Consider the following 17,987-nt stretch of genomic DNA (forward strand, 5'->3'; position numbering starts at 1 on the left):
TGGAGGGTTAGCTGGCTAAACTCTGTGGGGTGTCCGGTGTCACCGCATGTCAGCAGGAAGAGCATTGGAGAGAAATAGAGAGGTGTACTCTTCCACACAATTTCCAAGCATCAGTTGTCACGGCTTGGGGTAGGCATTAGTGAGGGAGAGTGGGAGCTGTGTTATGTACAGTGTATTTCCGACTGAAGAGTGAAAAGTCACTGCCATGCCACATGATCGGCATGCAGTCAATAAAGCCAGACAAGAAACAAATAAATTACTTGATTATGACATGCAGCTCTATCTGCTGCTATTTATTCAAACTGGTTTTCAAGCTTATTCTTGCAAAGCATCTGCACACGCTCCTCTGTGCTGTGTTTGTGTGGCTGCTTTCGTATGTCAGAGCATGGTGAGTGTGTTCACTGCCTTGAGGATTTATTTTATCTCTTCTTTTCAACACTTTTCATACAAATCATTTTTACAGAACGTTTAAAGAAGTATTAGGAGTTTATTGTTATTGTTTAGTAGCCACAAGAAGTGATTAGCATAGACTCAATCCTGTTGTTTGTGTGTCTCTGTGTGAGTGTATGGGGGAGGGGGTGGTGTGGTCACCCCTCCCGTGACCGGACACCTGCAATGTACGGACAGTTTTGCTATGGCCCAAGGGTGTCCGTTCATGAGAGGGACTGCTGTACTAGCCTTCTGACACAGGGCTTAGAAATTAATAATTTTGAACTTTCACAGAATTGACAGTCAGATTCCTGATCATTGATTTATGAAGTGTCAGCCTTGTTAATACAGTATCTGTCAACTTTCACTTGCCAACCTACTTTCCTCAAATTCACAGACAAATGTGCACAAATATGTCATTCCACAAGTATACTTTTAAAGTATCTCAACAGTTTACACACTGTTGTTAACAGTTAGATGAACTGTTCTTGCGCCTGTACCTTGATATGAGAAGCATTAACATAGCCATCAGGATTGTCTTTCCTGGTAGTCAGTTTCACTCGAGTGGCGTCGTATGGCAGAACGTCTTTGAAACGATTCCTGGACTGGTTGTGAGAAGCCTTGGCAACATTGCACACCTGATGCGCTGCTTTTTTGGGAATCTCCTCAAACTCCATAAATACTTGACCATCTGAGATCTTGCTTTCCAGAATTTTACGCTGAAAGCAGACAATACAACATGCAAGTCAAATTGTCAATGGGAAAGTTTTTGTAACAAATTAAAAAAAAGTTTCATCAACAACGCTATCAACACAACTGCAGTGATCAGTAAAAAAAAAAATCCGTTAAGAAAGAAGTTTTAGTAAAGAACACACAACAAAAACATTCACCACCACCAACACATGAATGATCAAACATATAAACAAGCGAACACCAACAAAGGTACACACAACAACTATCTCATATAAACAGACACACTTAAACCCTCAAAGCTGAACTGAATTGCATGTTTTACTTGATGTGGTCAATAGATAACACAACATTCTGTCACATTATTTCAGTGATTTGATGAAACAGTCACTAAACAATCAAAACAATTACAATTTGACAGAACGTCACTGCTAATGCAGACATGGGAACCCCTGTTTTGCACTCAGAGTTTTCTCGAGCAAACTTTGTGTATTTTCAGAAAAAATTAGCATACCCCAAACAGCATTTGAACATCCATGATTTAAACATGTTTCACACGCTTCCGTTGCTATGTTAATCAAATTTACCAAAACGTTTAAAACAAATGCTTCTTTCAATCAATGAATGTTTACTGACAAAAATTCTAATCATGTGTTAAAATACTGGATTGGCTTTGGGATGTGCTTGTGAAGAAAAGAAGTCTAGGAATTGTTCTCGTCGTATTTTTTCCCACTAACCATACTTCTCGTATTCTAGACGATCATGCGTACAAAATACGGCGAAAACGTATGGGTTCCCAGGTCTGCTAATGCTATAGCAGGCATGGGAATTGAAAATTGTAAAAAAGGCGGAAAATTTATAACTGAAGACGCGAAGCGTCAAGTCGACGGCGCAAAGCGCCTAGCCTTACTAGGGGGGTCCGGGGGCATGCCCCCCCGGAAAAAAAATTTCTCCAAAGAACCCAGATGGTGCAATCTGGTGTCATCTGAGCTCCAAGTTTGCCATTAAATTCTGTTTTTAGAATTAGAGTTTTTAGTACAAAAATGTACCAATTTTTGCTTTTTTGAAGAACAAAAATATATACATGTATTATATATGGTTTACATTTGTAAAAAAATTGATCTGTTGAGACAAACAGGAAAATGTAACTTGTAACACAATCTGTGCAATCTGGTTTACTTTCAAACATAAAAGTTCAATAACTGAGGCGGGCGGTAGCAGTGCGTGAACAAAGTACGGAAAGTTTTCGCGGGCTTTTGCGCAAAGGCCAAAGTAACCGGTGCTTTTTTTGTGTGCCTCCCCCCTTTATTTTTTCGGCGGATACTTTTGCATTTTCGGCGGAACAAAAAAAAAATTCGGCGGAAATCCGCCGTTCGGCGGACAATTCCCATGCCTGTATACATACCCTCTCATCCTTGGGTGCCCGACTCTCGTCATTCATGAGCGCCATGACCACAGAGTGCGACAGGGTCAGGCCGTTCATAGCAGCCATCTTCAGTGGACCCATGTTCATCTGCCTCCCTGTGCCATTCTGCAAACATTGTCAAATCAAAATCAATGTGAATCTGTTTGATCGTTCAGTTTTTGATTTAAGGTGTTGTATGATGTTATCAACTTTATATTCCTGAAAAGAGCTTATGCTAGTTACAGTTACAGGAGAAGTCTGACAAAGGGGTTCACTGTATGACTGTCCGCTGAAATGTGAGAAATAAGTCTGTTTTGATGTTAACCAGCAGCTGGAAACACCGCTCACTCTACCAGTTAGAAGTCAGGATTATTATCCTTTTAACAAACATTTGCGTGGAGACAATTCAATTTGTAAGAAACAGTATGGCTATAACAAAAGAATACTGCATGAGTGCATTTTGTTCTTACTTTATCCCAGCATAAGTCACACCATTAGAAATCAAATGTTCCACACATGAAACCCGCCTTACACATACTCTGCTACCTTTCTGACTTGCTTGTCTGCTTGGTTGTCTGATTGCTTTCTTGCTTTTTCTTAACGTCACAGTTTTTAAAGAGACGAGATGTACTCACCCTGATGGAGTCAGTGTCACTGCCAGACTCCACTCCAGGGTCCTCCTCCTCCACCCTACTCCTTCTCTCCTCCTCTTCTTCCTCCTCCGCATGAGGCATGCCAGAATCCGCTTCGCTGCTGGATTCCGCCATACTGTGTGTCTCTGCATGCTTTTCCTCCCTCTCTCCCCCTCCCCCTGTGGGTGGTAACACAGCCATCACTGTCTCTGCAGACACGCTGGACGGTGGTGGCACCACCTGAGCGAGATCTATAGACAGCCTTTCTCGTGGGGGCAAGTCTGGCACAAGTTCTTGAGGGGAGGTGTACATAGGGGGTTTGTTGCCAGGGTAAGGGGGTGGGTCTCCCAGTTTCTCAAGAATCTCCTGCATCTCTGAGCTGCTATCTTCACTGCATGGAACAGGCAGTCCAGCGTAAACGTGTGTCTCTGAAAGTGTGCTTGTGTCCGATGCAGGGGTTGACTGCTGGGACGTAATGGAAGTGTCTGATGGCTGTTCACTAACTGGGGTGAGATTTACCGGGTCTGTGGCGGGTTTGGGTTCGGAAGACTCACGGAAGCTCTTTCGAGACCCGCGGATTGAGCCCGATCGGGCGATCATCATGCGACGGAAGCTCTCTCTGAGCGTCGCCACTTCTTTGGTTTTGGACTGGGGCGGAGCTTCCTTGGGACCCAGCATGCGGATGTGGATCTGTGATTGGCTCTCACGCTGTGACAGCTTGCAGGCATCGTCCGAACTCTCGTCCGACTCTTTGGCGTGGAAGGTGGTGTAGGAATGTTCGCTGGAAGTGTCGTCCTGATCAACGGCGCCAGGAGAGTCCACCACCTGCAAGTGGGCCAAGTTCGGCGCCAACAGAGCATCCCCGGTCACCCCACCCTCCGAAACTGCCGGGGGAACACCAGCCATAGCCAACACATCACTACCAGCTTCAGCCCCACTTTGTGAGGGGGAGCCACTGTCCAGAGCTGCAGCAGACAGTGCAGGATTTGATGACGCCAAGTCTGTAGGGTCACTGGGACTTCCCATTGCCTGTGACGCAAGGTCAGGGGTGCTGGTACTGGTACGAGGGTACGGCGGTGGCGGGCGGAAATGGTAAGCAAGAGTGTCTGTAGTGATCAGCGTCTCACTGCCAGACCCAGTGGTGGTGAACTGCTCCCCTTGTGGGGGCTGGACGTTCAGCTCTGGAGAACTGTACGTCGTGTGAACGCTGGTCAAGTTACCCCCACCCCTCTCCCCGCCGGCACCCACCCCACCCCTCAAGGCATAGTAGTTGTGCGCATCATGGATGTTGTGCATGGCGTAGATGTTGTGGTTGTAGCTTCTGATGGCGGCAGCATTGACGTAGTTTCCCTCGTCGTAGACAGGCTGCAAGCTGGACTGTCTGATCTCTGGCTGGCTATAGGAGATGCCTTCAGGGTGGGTGTACACCTGGGCCTGACCAAGGTTCTGTTGTTGGTGCTGATGGGGCTGCTGCTGGCTTTCCTGTAAACAAAAACAACCATTGGTACCGTATTTTACAGACTATAAGGCGCAACTTTTTTTTCTCAATCTTGACCCCTGCGGCTTATTGAACGGAAGCGCCCTATGTGTTGTTAAAATAGAAATCCCTGGCCAAGTTTCATCTCAGACACCAAAGAGACCGCCTGAGTACCAGTCAAACAACTTGTGATAATGCATGTTTCAGCTACTAGTACTACCCTGGCCAAGTTTCTTCTCAAGACATCAAAGAGACCGCCCTAAAGGTTAAACTGGGTCACTGACCCGGTGCAGGGAGTGCTACCCTGGCCAAGTTTCCTCTCAAGACATCAAAAAGACCGCCCCATAGGTTAAACTGGGTCACTGACCCTGGTGCAGGGAGTGCTACCCTGGCCAAGTTTCCTCTCAAGACATCAAAAAGACCGCCCCCCCATAGATAAAACTGGGTCATTGACCCCAAGGGGGGGGGGGAAGAAGGTCCTGTCTGTAAACAAGGCCACCCAGCTGACACAAAGGACCTGCCTTTGATCTGCACACCAGTGTTTCTTCTCAGACATGAAAGGAGACTTTCCCTGTACCGGGGTCAATGACGGAGTTTTATCTATGATCTATGAGAGGTGATAGATCATAGATAAAACTCGGTCATTGACCCCGGTGCAGGGAAAGTTTCCTCTCTCAGATTTGAAATGGGAACCACTGTCTGTAAACAAGGCCACCCAGCTATCACAATGGACCTGCCTTTGATCTCGCGGCACACACAGAGCACAAATATTTCCACTCTGTATTCTTCCTTTGATGTGCGGCTTATAGACCGGAAGCGCCCAATGTGATGTTTTTTCTCAATTTTACCTCAAATTGTGGGGGTTGCGCCCTATATAACAAAGCGCCTTATAGTCCCGAAAGTACGGTACACTTTCTTCTTCTTCTTCTGCGTTGATAGGCTGCAACCCCCACTTTGCTCGAGCGGGTGTTTGTGTGAATGACTGTTTTTTTCACCATCATTTAGGCAGCTATACTCCGTTTTTGGGTGATGCTTGCTGGGTATTTTCATTTTTCTATAACTCACAGAACTCTGACACGGGTTACAGGATCTTTAACGTGCATACTTTGTCTTGTGCCTGCGTGTACACATGAAGGGGGAAAAGTTGACCTGGGAAATCAAAAATATATCTACTTTTAACCCACCAGACGTGGCTGGGATTCAAACTCCGAACTGTCCACATGAAAGGCCGACGTCTTAACAACAGCTCAGCAAAATATTTTGATGTATTATCAAACAGTGGAATTTTTTCCTATTAACTTTTAGCTTTACCTTAAAACTTAAATATAGCACTTTCATTTGTTAAAGAAACAAAGATAATTTGTTCATCAGAAATACATCAGGAGACAATTTTCCTTGTTGCTATAATGACATTAAAATCTTTGAGTCTTTGAAAAACTACAAACAAATTTCTCAATCGAACAAAATTCTAATTCAGCACCACAACTCAAGAAACAGTAACACCATTCAAATATCACTGTTAATCCATACCTGCATGTGAACTTGAATTCTTCGTGTCTGCATCACAATGTCATAGTCAGGACTCGGCCTGTAGGCCGGGAGCATTGCAGCACGATTGGCGTACACCGGATCCATCTGAGGGGTTGGGGTCGTAGACCCCTGTGGGGTGGTGCTGACATTATACACATTGCCGTCGACCATCATGTTGTTCTGGCTGTGTTGTAGTTGCTGCTGCTGCTGCTGCTGCTGCTGCTGCTGCAGTTGCTGTTGTTGGATCTCAGAGAGGACAGAATCCAGGCTTTGCTGGGAGTGGCGGTAGTATTCTTCAGGCGCTACCGCTTGAGGGGTTTCCCCTGTAGAAACACGCATGAGATTAAAAACGAGAGATTTAAGCACCTTTCTTTTCCCATATCCAGTAATTTATTTTAAGTTCAAGAAGTTCCACACGGACACCTGAGACCTTTATTAAGCTTCTTGTTTAAAAATAAAGAAAGAAATAAAATAAGAAAGAAAGAAACACAAACAGAAAGCATAAAAGACAAAAAGTCAGAAAGAAAGAAAGAAAGACAGAAAGAAAGAAAGAAAGAAATCAAAACAGACCTTGCTGGGCCCGCTGCTCTTGTAAGTAGACCAAGGAAGTCTGTGACTGAGCCTGCAATCCGGAAAACAACCATAAACAAATTTATTTTCACCAATATAAACAACTTCTTATTATCATCTCCTTTAACTGAAAGACTAGAAGCATTAGATATCTGTCATGATGCAAGTGCAGGTGACAGACTAACAAGCATCATATGAAACAGAAAAATTCTTAAGGCTGTGGCATGGGGATGAAGGAAAACATTCAAAATCTGTTGAAAGTTAGCTTTTACCTCCAAATAAGAAACAGATCGCTTCTTAGCTTTAACGGCACCAGAGATGTCTGAGGTATAAAACAGATGGCAAAACACATCCATTTGCAGACCTGTTTACTTTAAAACCGAAGCAAGAGTACTTTCCCAAACAGTTGAGTGTATTTTTCAAAAGGTTGGTGTACTTTGCAATCAAAGCCATATGGGCTAGGGAAAATGTACGCGTGGGTGCAAACGTGTTTGTGTAAGAATAGCATGTCTTGTGAACACCTTCAGAACTTAACTCCTTCCAATACAACAAGGATAAAACAATTTTATTTACCTGTCAGTGTGTAGCATTATAACCCGTGTCTTCCAAACAGATTAATAATGAAAAGATGAACTTCGTGAAATAACATCTGCGGTTGACAGTGGCAAGTTCATTTTTACAACCATCTCAGAAAGCATTGCTTCAGCACGGACTACAGCCTTTTCTTCTGGCAGGATTAGCTTTGCGGGAATGAACTTTATAATTCCTTGGCAGTTTTCAGCGGATTTCTTTGTAGCAACCTTGTCCAGGTGAGTTTTGGAACTGCAGTGTCGTTCGATGTCATATTTCCCGGCATAGGCAACGGAGAAATCTGATTTAGGCCTACAATACTTGCGCTGATGGGGTCTATGTCGACCAAAAGAGTGGGATTCCCTGTAGGTGGAGTTTCTGTAGGGGGATTTCCTGTATACAGGGAATCCCACAGGGTTTAGTTCCAGTAGTGTTTCGCTGATATCGCTGAAAGTCACGTGATGCTTTGCGACATCGGTAGAATTTGATGTTTTTCGATCTTCAGTGATAATTCTTTGAAATTCGAGTATGGTTTGCAAGTTTTATTGAAAACCTCTAACCTGTGGGATTCCCTGTATACAGGGAATCTCTCTACAGGAACTCCACCTACAGGGAATCCCACTCTTTTGATCGACATGGCCCCATCAGCAATACTTGCAGTGTGCATAACTGTTTCCCACAGTAGACTCCACAATTCCTGGCTCTTTCTTATATTTCTCCAAGAAAATGTGCTGCTTCTGCTGTTTAGACTTGATCCAGTCACCCAAAACTGGCAACATTTTCTGCTTCATCAAGTTTTGCCACGATTGTCCAGACGATCGCACGTGCCAACAACTGAACGAGGTTTGTACAGCTGAAGACTCGCTGTCAGGGTTATCTCCCTTAGACCGAAACTGGTATCAGTTGTACCATCCCGTAATCAGCACACCAACACCAGAAAACGTATTCTGGACTTTTTCTTAGTCGTATTTTGTGCGTGTGTCGCGTATTGTCGTACCGATAATAATTCGGCGTACAAAATACGCCCAAATCGTACTGGTAAACAGGTCTGCATTTGTAAGACGGTTATATTCTGTGCAAAATATGCTCAGCTGATACAACTAACTACATTTAACTGTATCAGAGTATAGGATCTCTTTGTTATTACATTTGTATCATACATATACGGCTTGCAAGACAAAACTACTGACCAATTCTTGAGATGAATCCACCGGAGTTATCTGCATTTGCTGGTTATCTCTGCAAGGCAAAACTAAAGTCAATAAATTCAGGCCTTTGCTTTAAATTTTTCATTTATTTCAACGAAAGTTTAGTAACCAGGTGATTAATAAAAGGTTTTCTGCTGTTTAGCCAGGCAAGCATCCTAACAGCCATGTTATTTGAAGTTTCTATGTTCTTTCTCCTCCTCTTTTTTTGTTTGTTTGTTTGTTTGTTAAATAACTGCAATTCACCCATAACTAGAAAAAGAAAGTGTGCATTCTTCAAACTAAAAACACTTCTGGAATGAAACAGATTTCTCACTGATATGAAAAGCGCCCAGTATATGTGAAGAATGTTGTAATTCTCAGCATTTGAGACCAACTGTCTTTTTGTCACTCCTTAGTCAAAGGTCAAAACCTTTTGAGGTAACATCAGGGTGCACATATCATGAAGTAACAGCAGGCAAGACATGCTTGCAGCTTAACACAAACTGAAACTCCCAGAGCGCTTTAAATATTAACTGGTTGTACTGTATTAGCAAAAAGACATGTGAAAATATTGTAGAAATGGCTTGTGTTTGTCAAGTAATTCAGCTTTTAACAGCCATGCTTTGCATGCAAAAACATTGTGAAGCTCAGCCGATGTTATGAAATAATGTCTACAATATGATGGGCTGCAGCATAGGGAACAAAATAACACACCAGCTAGTGAACATGCTATCAAACTTTGGAATTGCTACACTCTACTTACAAGGCAAAACAAAAACAGCACATAACAAACTTTAAACAAGAGAAACCAAAAAAACTGCTCTCTTATAAGGCGATTTTCAACATCATTCAACAGCAGAGAAAACTTAACTTGAAATAGGCTGTGATGAAAAGAACAAACAAACAACAGTTGCAGGCGAAAATTCAAATCAATATATTTATAATAATTCGTGGGTTTACCATTTGATACAGAATGTGCACCTGTGTTAAATGAAACAAAGGTGTGTATTATACTGTATATATAATGATTACAACTGGCAATAAATGATACACAAGGTTATGAAAAATCAACTCAGCCAAAGAACAAAATGCAGCAACTATTTCTCACTGTGAAAGTGAAATTATTTATGTTCAATGACGGTTTGGGTGGGGTTTGTTATAAATGACAATAACCATCAAGAATCATTTACAATAATCATAAAAGTGCATTAGGACTGTGATGGTCTTCTTTTTGGATGAGTATAGTAGTCACAAGAGGGCATACCTGGAACCAAACTAGAATACAAGAGTGCCTCTTCATCTCTGGTGTCCCTTATAGCTGGAGATGTGCTGTGATCAATGAAAAAATGTCTTTCTTCTTTTTCTTCTCAGATTAGTGAGGAAATCCCTGTTCAGGGCAACTACCCTCATTTGAAGCTGTTCTTTCATCAAAAGGCCATCACATGACAGATATCACTGTACTTTATAGTTTTACTCCTTTTCTCAAACAAAACCTCAAAACACAATCTTAAAAGCCTCAATAGACAATCTTCAGAAATAATGTTGATTTTTTTTGGGCTGTGGAAGAGTTGCGCCCCTTCAAAACAGTGAGGCAAACACACACGATCACTGATCAGTGGAGGAAAGTAATCATAGCAGCAGTGAAAAGTGAACTCCTATTATCATATTGAGCGGACATTGCATTACACGCACATTTGAGCTCATTATTCATTGTGATGCCATGATTGCTTGCCTCCAATTAGGAGCAGTGTGAGCTTGCCTCTCTGCTTTGAAGGGGAGAAACTCTTCCACAGCTGATAAAAACTGAGACAGATTTATTAACCAACTTTGCCTTTAGTTCAAATAATACATCCCTAGCTGATCTCTGATTTCCTTCATTTCTTAAAATGAGAAGATTGAGTGATGTGGACGGTACAAATGAAAAAAACACGTGAACCATCCGGGCCTTAGGGAATAACAGAGCGAAACAAAAATAAATGGAGAAAAGAAGAGGAGAGCGTGCTTACTGAAAGAGAGCACCATCAGCGTCGACAAGACTGACGTCAGCCATGCTGCCACTGCAAGAGAAGGCGTGCAGCACTCAAGGTCAGGTCAAGGTCAATTAAGTCAAGGACAGGGCACGGCAAGATGCAAGTTAATGACTCTTCAACTTCAACAGAGCAAACTGCTCTTTCTTGCATTACCCAAGATCCTGTTTTTAAACATCTCTTCTTATTCATTTATGATTACCCAGTACAGTGAAACCTCCCCTGTAATTTTAAAGCCCGATTATCCCAGATTTAAAGAGGTCATAAAGGGGGGTTCCACTGTATCTCCTCTAAATTTGTGTCTTATTTTACCTGACAAATGACCATGAATCTGTCTGGCTCTTGTATGTCAGCAGCCAATACTTCACATTGAGAAAGCAAGAGTTTTTCTCTTACATCAAATAAATCATTTCCAAATATGATTTTCCTTCCTCAGTTTGTCATGTTATACCTGTCAGACTTTTGCAGCTTGCTCTATTGAAGTCTTCTTTTGCTTGAAGTTACTGTTTAACTGTAAATGTTTACGATATTATCACAGAAATACACATCAGTTTGTCAAGTGAAACAGTTATTTGAATCATAATATCATAGAGGAATTCATTTGTAGGCATGTCACAAAGACTGTATGAAGCACGAAATGTGTCTATCATCGTTTCAGTATATGTCACAGTCATACAAAAAATAGCACTTCCCTCTTATGGTTCTGAAGAAAGTTCATTCTTGTTGATATAAATCTACATGCCGTCGCAAGTGTGTAAAACTTTTGTATGTACAATTATGAATACAAATACAACTGTATCTGATTGTGTTACTGTTATCATTTATAACAACATTATATTGTAACATGCTGACATGAATTGATAGCCTCTGTGACTCAGGCCTCACTGCGTGTGCTATACTCAAATCCATGCACTGTGTAATCATACAAAAGCTACTAACATTCCTGTTAGAATTAATACTAGGGTGACATGCTTGGTATTAAATCTGACAAAATACAGACTGCTTCTCTGAATTTTGTTATATCATGCATTTCACAATACACACTTGACTGAAGCTTATGATTCAGGAAGTCCATGCACGATACCTAAACAAAGTTTCCAAAAGCAATGTCTTGGCGCTGAATCCACCCCCCCCCCACTGAAAAATAAGTTACAATCTTACTTCAACAGTAACTGCGCTTTTTGGAGCATATAGTACATCAAATTATGGTAAATAATGTGCAGTGTTGCACTGCTTACCTGAGATTAGCCCTGTTAGATTTGTAGAAACGATGTTGAAGCTGTCCCAGTCTGTGCACATACTTGGCTGTTTCTGTGTCCTCCTGATATCACACACACACAGAGACACACACACACAGAGACACACACACACACACACAGAGACACACACACACACACATGCGCACACACACGCACATAAAAACAATGTGTAATTTTGGATCATTTCTACAACAGTCGTTTACTTCTCTGACTCTAGTCCGACTTGGTTTCGAGAACTGAGTGTGGATGTACTAACATTTGCAAACTACACTGGTGAATACAGGGTGTGAAACCCATGTGAATCTGTATTCTTTTTTATCGGGGGAATCACTCAAAGCAAATGATACAATTTAAAGTAATAATCAGTGCCTACAAATTGCCTGAATATTAATCAATTAATGGAAATGCAGAATTCAGGCATCACACACACCAAAGACACTACAAAAAACTGCTGTTGTTCAAGAAAATCCCTCTTTGAACAAAGAAGTTAAAAAACTCTCTCACACTTTTCAGATAATCATCCTGTTTTAAGACATCACAATTCTTTGTCTCATCATACTTCTCTGGTTAAAAGGTTTATGAAAGAAATACTCACCATCTGAAACTGCGCCGAACTTTTGGAAGTCTCAACTTCGAAGACTTTCTTGTTCTGATTAAGACGGGCAATCTCTGGCCACCTGAGAGAAGTGAGAAACAGAAGTGAAAATTACAAAGAAAAGTAAATATTCAAGCAAATGAACAATACTTGTATTCAATATTCACAATAGACAAATTCCGAAAATAACTCTGTTGGGTTTGTATGGGTTGTGAAAGAGTGAGTTCCCTTGCATTTGCACAGACAAACATTGCCATGTGCTTCCTGTACACGTGTTTGAGACGCGCCATCTCGCTAGTGACTGGCCGGTAATGTCACGTGGGAAAGGTTTCCCCATGTGACATTATTTCCCATGTGACATTATAGGCCAGTCATGAGCGAGTACAGGAAGCACATGGCAATGTCTGTCTGCACAAATGCAAGGGTACTCACTCTTTCACAACCCATGCAGACCCTACAAGAGTTATTTCCAAAAATCGTCTATTGCAATAATTTGCATGTCAGCTGTAGTTACAATACAACTCACAAAGACACTCATGCAGAAGTAATGCATGCATTCTCTGTGTGCTGCATCTTTTGAGCACTTTACCAAACTGCGAGGAAAATCAAGAACTTACCTGTAATAGACGGTTGGTTGCCCATCTAGGTAACGAACAAACACTCCTGCGTATGACGTCCCTAGGTACAAATCTTTCCTGGATTCATCCTGCAAAGTGCCAATAAACCTTGATCAGAAAGTATCAAAAAACAAATCCACTGATATTACTCAAATGTGAGCTTTGCAAGTAAAGCATGAAAGGAAAACCAACAGCTGAAAGAATTAAGTCAGCATCGTAATACATAAAAGAGGCTTCTGCCATCAACTGTGTCAAGCATTTGAACATGTTCATCCTACTCTGCCTTACATTTTTAAATAAGCTGAATGTCTTTCATTGAATGTCTTTCAGGTACATAAGCACACTTGCAAGCACACTTTTCATACCCTAGAACTTTGAGCACCAAAAAACATGAGCTGTCCAAACTCTGACACATCCAAAGTCCAATTAACATTAACCCACATGCTTGATGACTGGGATGCTGAGCAAAACTGTGCACAACCACTCTTCCCATCACCCAACTTGTGAAACACTGACTCCATACTATATCACAGCAACCCAACCGCAAAAATACCAAAACGGCGTCCAACCTTTGCCACATAGAAGTCACAGCCGTAGCCGTCCATTAGCTGCACGTCTTTGATGTACTGAAGCTCAGCACGGGCTGCAGGCAGACCCTGTAGACTTGCATGCGCGCTGAATACCTCATGCAGCAAGTCAGCGTAGGTTGTCTCATCTTTGGTCATGTTCTGTCAAAACAATGGCGAAAAGATTACTGTCACAACTATCAACCAGAAAATTATTGTAAAACCAATCGACGTCAGAACTTTCAGACACCCTCTTTGAGGTTTTTTCCTGAGTTTCTGTTTATAAAGTCATCTCAATTTGGAATTTCTTCCGCTAAAAGACATGTTCTCTGCTTTTTAAAATTTGGAGAGAAGACAAACAACTCCAACAGGGATTTTCTAAGCTTCTTGTTATGAGCAGAAATGAAACACAACAAAAATAGCACGCTTAAAATAGGCTTGCCTCCACAGAATGAGAAATCTTTCAAGTTGTTTTTATTTTTATTTCTATTTCAGTACCACTTGGTTTGTGTACAGTTTTTTGCCTTGGCACAACTCAAAAGCTGTTATTGTGATAAATACATGTCATCTCAAAATTACAAACCTTTGGCAGCAGTGGGTACTCTTTGAAATAGTCAGCTGTGAACTTCTCCTGCTCATGATCACCAAATTCAGCTGGAAAAAAACCCATGTTTTCTTAGTACAATCATTATGATGTTTTCCCAAAATGATACAGATTCTCTCATTCTGACACCTTTTTTTTCTTAAAGACTGTCTTGAAATCTTATCACATTCAAACACTAGATTTTGGGACTTTATTCTAACTTCAAGAAAATATTTCTGAAAACCAGCTTATACAAAGCTCTCAACTGTGAAATCTGCAGGGGAAAATAGTTGAACATCTCAGCAAAGAGCATCCAAATACTGGGAACCACTCCCCCCCCCCCCCCCCCCCCCCTTTTAACTCATTCGCTGCGCGTCGGAACTGGAATTCCGACACCTGTGTTTAGCGTTGGCTGCGTGCCGGCACTTGAGTTCCGACGGATATCACGAATTTTTAACGGTGTAAACGGTCCTGCTGACCAAGGGAAACAACCCCTGCAATGAACTTCTATCTGTCTACAGTGGTACCATTCACTGTAAACAGTTCCTTCCCTTAAATTGTTGGGATTAATAAAAATTTTGTTGACGGTGTGCGACCCACGTGTTTTGACTTTTCCAAGATGGCGGATCGTTCTGCTGAGACGTAGTAACTTGAAAAGAGTGCTAGAACGTGTTATTCAGTACGGTTCTGATCTTGACCTCAGTGATGATGATAGTGGAGATGATATTTTAGATTCTGGTGACGATTTTGTGCCAATGGACGATCATTTGGGTGATGATTCGGGCAATGCAAGTGTCGATCATGACATTGTGTATGATGAACCCATGACGTAGAAAGTTTTTTTGTTTTGCTTCAAATTGGATATTTTGCGTGGATATGAAGACAACAAAAGGTATGTACTTTCAAATGTTTCATATATTTTCTAAAAGAGTAAGTTTCAAACTTTGCAAAAACATAAGGTATGTAAGGTTATCTTGTGTTGTTGATTTTTAATATTTTTTTCAAAATGGCTCTAAATCGCGCGTTGGCAGGGAACACAGGGGAAATTTAGCTGCGCAGCGAATGAGTTAAGACCTCAAAAAATCTCAGAAAATCAAGTCTTAAAAAGGAGCAAGCTTTAAATGAGTTAAAATGTAGGTAAATATACCACACCGGTGACACTGTGACGGTTCCCCTACGCTTTGTGTTCGGTGCCCTGACCCTTTGTGTTCGGTTCCCACTCGGTTCCCACACGCCAAAATTCGCGGACAAAACATCCATTTATGGTAGTATTACGCAATGTTGCTCTCTGAGAATGGTCTTGTTAGATCTGTGAGTGTTTACACTACATGCCTAGGTGCTGTTGGATTGAAGGTTTTTGATATTTTAGCCGTTATTAGGTAGAATGCCTTCCACTTTACTGCAAAACTGCATAATTCGTAGCATCGGCAAGAAATATCCTACCAAAAAATGCCTGCTTGGAACTGTCGTTGGTCCAGCAAAAAGTTCAACATGTCTGTAGCAGACAGCCCAAGTTTCAAGATTGTAGGGCCATCCAAACAGCCGTAATAATAAAAACAACAAAAGTAGTCAGTGAAATTGGCTGTGTTCGGTCCCCACACACTTTTGTGACGTAGGCGTGACGGTTCCCATAATTCATTGTGTCGGTCCCCACTTTCTGTGTCGGACCCCACTTTCGACCTAATTTCTCTGTGACGGACCCCACAACCAGCCTATTTTGTGTCGGTCCCCACACCTTCTTGGATTTATGACTTGCCGGTTACTTGTATCATTGTATTCATTGAATCTAATTGTCTCGGAGTTATTTTTCAGCAAAAACCGGCAAGGCAGCACCTTTTGTGATACCAAGTAAGTCAGATGACATCAGTATGTGTGTGTATGTGTGTGTGAGAGAGAGAGAGAGAGAGAGAGAGAGAGAGAGAGAGAGAGAGAGAGAGAGAGAGAGAGAGAGAGAGAGAGAGAGACTAACTTTATTAGTTTATGCCACAAATAATGTATAACATTATTTATCTCTGGGACGGTTCCCAGTATACCAGCAAATTATGTGTTGATCCACCCACACCTTCTTGAACTGGCCTTCCCAATATCTACTCTTAGTCTTAAGGCCTTGGAGATATGCAATTTGGCACATTTTTAAAATAAAAGATCCACCTGTCGTATGTGAGATTCAGTTTTCAGAGCAAAATGCTGCCCAGGGACTTCTAGTGGTGATTGAAAAAAAAAAAAAGAGTACTTGCCTGTGTCAAGTATGTGTCTTTATCCACGCTTGTTGTAAGAGGCAACTTTTCCCAGCTCCTTGTGTTCATGACTGCTTTCTCTTAAAATTAATTACTTTATGACAGTCAGAATACAATGGAACAAGGCTACATAAACCCTGACAGCCTACGACAACGGCCCGACTAAGGCTCAACACCGCGCCAATAAATTCAGCATTGGGCCAATGTTGGGCCATGATTGCTCCGTTTTCGTAGGCTATCAGGGTCAAAGATACATATTGGTAAACTAGTAAAATACATGTTCAGCATCATCAGCAATACCACAAAAGGATTAAAACAAGAAATTCCTCCGATAGGAACTACACCCCCGTCAAAGGGAAATAACCTTCTCAGTTGGTGGCAGTGAGAATGGTTATTTCCCTTTGACCAACGGGGGTGTCCGTCTATACCAGGCCTTGTATAATTTTAATCCACCAATAACTCCCTAACCGTGTGTTTGACTGGTCCCAATTTTTGTAAGGACCGTCTCAGGAATGTATAGAATCTGTTCACCAAGTTTGGTGACGATCGGTCCGTTCATTCTTGAGATCTACTTGCGAACACAAACACATCGAGTGAAACCTATACACACCCCTATACCGGGGGTGTAAAAATCCTATTAGCTGTATGTCAGCGGCACAATGCAACCAGAACCAGCTTTTATGTGGAGTGATCGGGTGCTGGTCACTACCGCGAGCGTCACTACCGCGAGTACCACTACCGCGTCTCACACTAAAGTTGTGTTTCCGTACCCGCGATAGCGTTTTTCCAGCGGTGCGACGAAAATCAAGCACATAGAAAATGACCAGGAGTGTTTCCACACGCGCGACGCGTTAGCGGCGCGACAAGCGGCAAGCGACGCGATTTTTTTGAAAAGGTCCTGGAGCGATTTTTTCGCGTTGTCGCGCGGCAACGCGGGAGTTTACAGATTTTACCGCATGTTTAAAACGCAAGTACGGAAACACGTCACGCGTTTGCGCGCGTTTTCTTTTGTCGCTGCCGCTGTCGCGGGTACGGAAACAGAACTTACCGCGAGTACGACACTACCGCGAGTACGACACTACCGCGAGTATAACACTACCGCGTGTCACACTACCGCGAGTATAACATTACCGCGTGTCATTTTATGACTTCCATGGCTGAAGGCAAAGGTTGAAATGTTTCCTTGAAATATAAAACAAAAAGGCCTGGTCTGTTCTCTGAACACTAATTCAATGTTTGTCATGCTAACCAAGAACTCAAAACGATCAGAACACACTATCAGAATACATATAGAATGGGTTGCTTCCAATCAAAGCCGTTAGAACACAAACTCACAAGAAGTAAGTTTGCATGCGTTCTCTCTACGGTTATGGTACTCGCGGTTGTGGTACGCGCGGTAGTGTGACACGCCGGGCAGTGTTATACTCGCGGTAGTGTCGTACTCGCGGTAGTGTGACACGCGGTAGTGTTACACGCGGTAGTGTCGTACTCGCCGTAGTGTGACACGCGGTAGTGACGCTCGCGGTAGTGTCGCATAACCGGAGTGATCTGGAAAGGTGTCAATCTCTCTCTCTCTCTCTCTCTCTCTCTCTCTCTCTCTCTCTCTCTCTCTC

The 17,987-nt window shown here is 42.3% G+C and overlaps 1 protein-coding gene across 2 annotated transcripts in view; it reads right to left on the minus strand.

Moving 5' to 3' along the window:
• LOC138953484 (tyrosine-protein phosphatase non-receptor type 21-like) overlaps nt 1-17,987 on the minus strand; it is a 34,838-nt gene that overhangs the window by 11,548 nt on the left and 5,303 nt on the right. The window contains exons 5-16 of one of the 2 annotated variants that reach the window (XM_070325325.1): nt 14,138-14,208; nt 13,558-13,716; nt 12,989-13,077; nt 12,372-12,453; nt 11,756-11,838; nt 10,497-10,547; nt 8,494-8,542; nt 6,734-6,785; nt 6,164-6,486; nt 3,160-4,638; nt 2,525-2,650; nt 930-1,148 (exon numbers count right to left, since the gene is read on the minus strand). In XM_070325325.1, the coding sequence (XP_070181426.1) occupies nt 930-1,148; nt 2,525-2,650; nt 3,160-4,638; nt 6,164-6,486; nt 6,734-6,785; nt 8,494-8,542; nt 10,497-10,547; nt 11,756-11,838; nt 12,372-12,453; nt 12,989-13,077; nt 13,558-13,716; nt 14,138-14,208 (2,783 nt within the window). The remainder of the gene's footprint in view (nt 1-929; nt 1,149-2,524; nt 2,651-3,159; nt 4,639-6,163; nt 6,487-6,733; nt 6,786-8,493; nt 8,543-10,496; nt 10,548-11,755; nt 11,839-12,371; nt 12,454-12,988; nt 13,078-13,557; nt 13,717-14,137; nt 14,209-17,987) is intronic. The other variant, XM_070325327.1, reaches the window with a different exon arrangement.

Source organism: Littorina saxatilis, linkage group LG17 (assembly GCF_037325665.1).
Source record: "Littorina saxatilis isolate snail1 linkage group LG17, US_GU_Lsax_2.0, whole genome shotgun sequence".
Classification (NCBI taxonomy): domain Eukaryota; kingdom Metazoa; phylum Mollusca; class Gastropoda; order Littorinimorpha; family Littorinidae; genus Littorina; species Littorina saxatilis.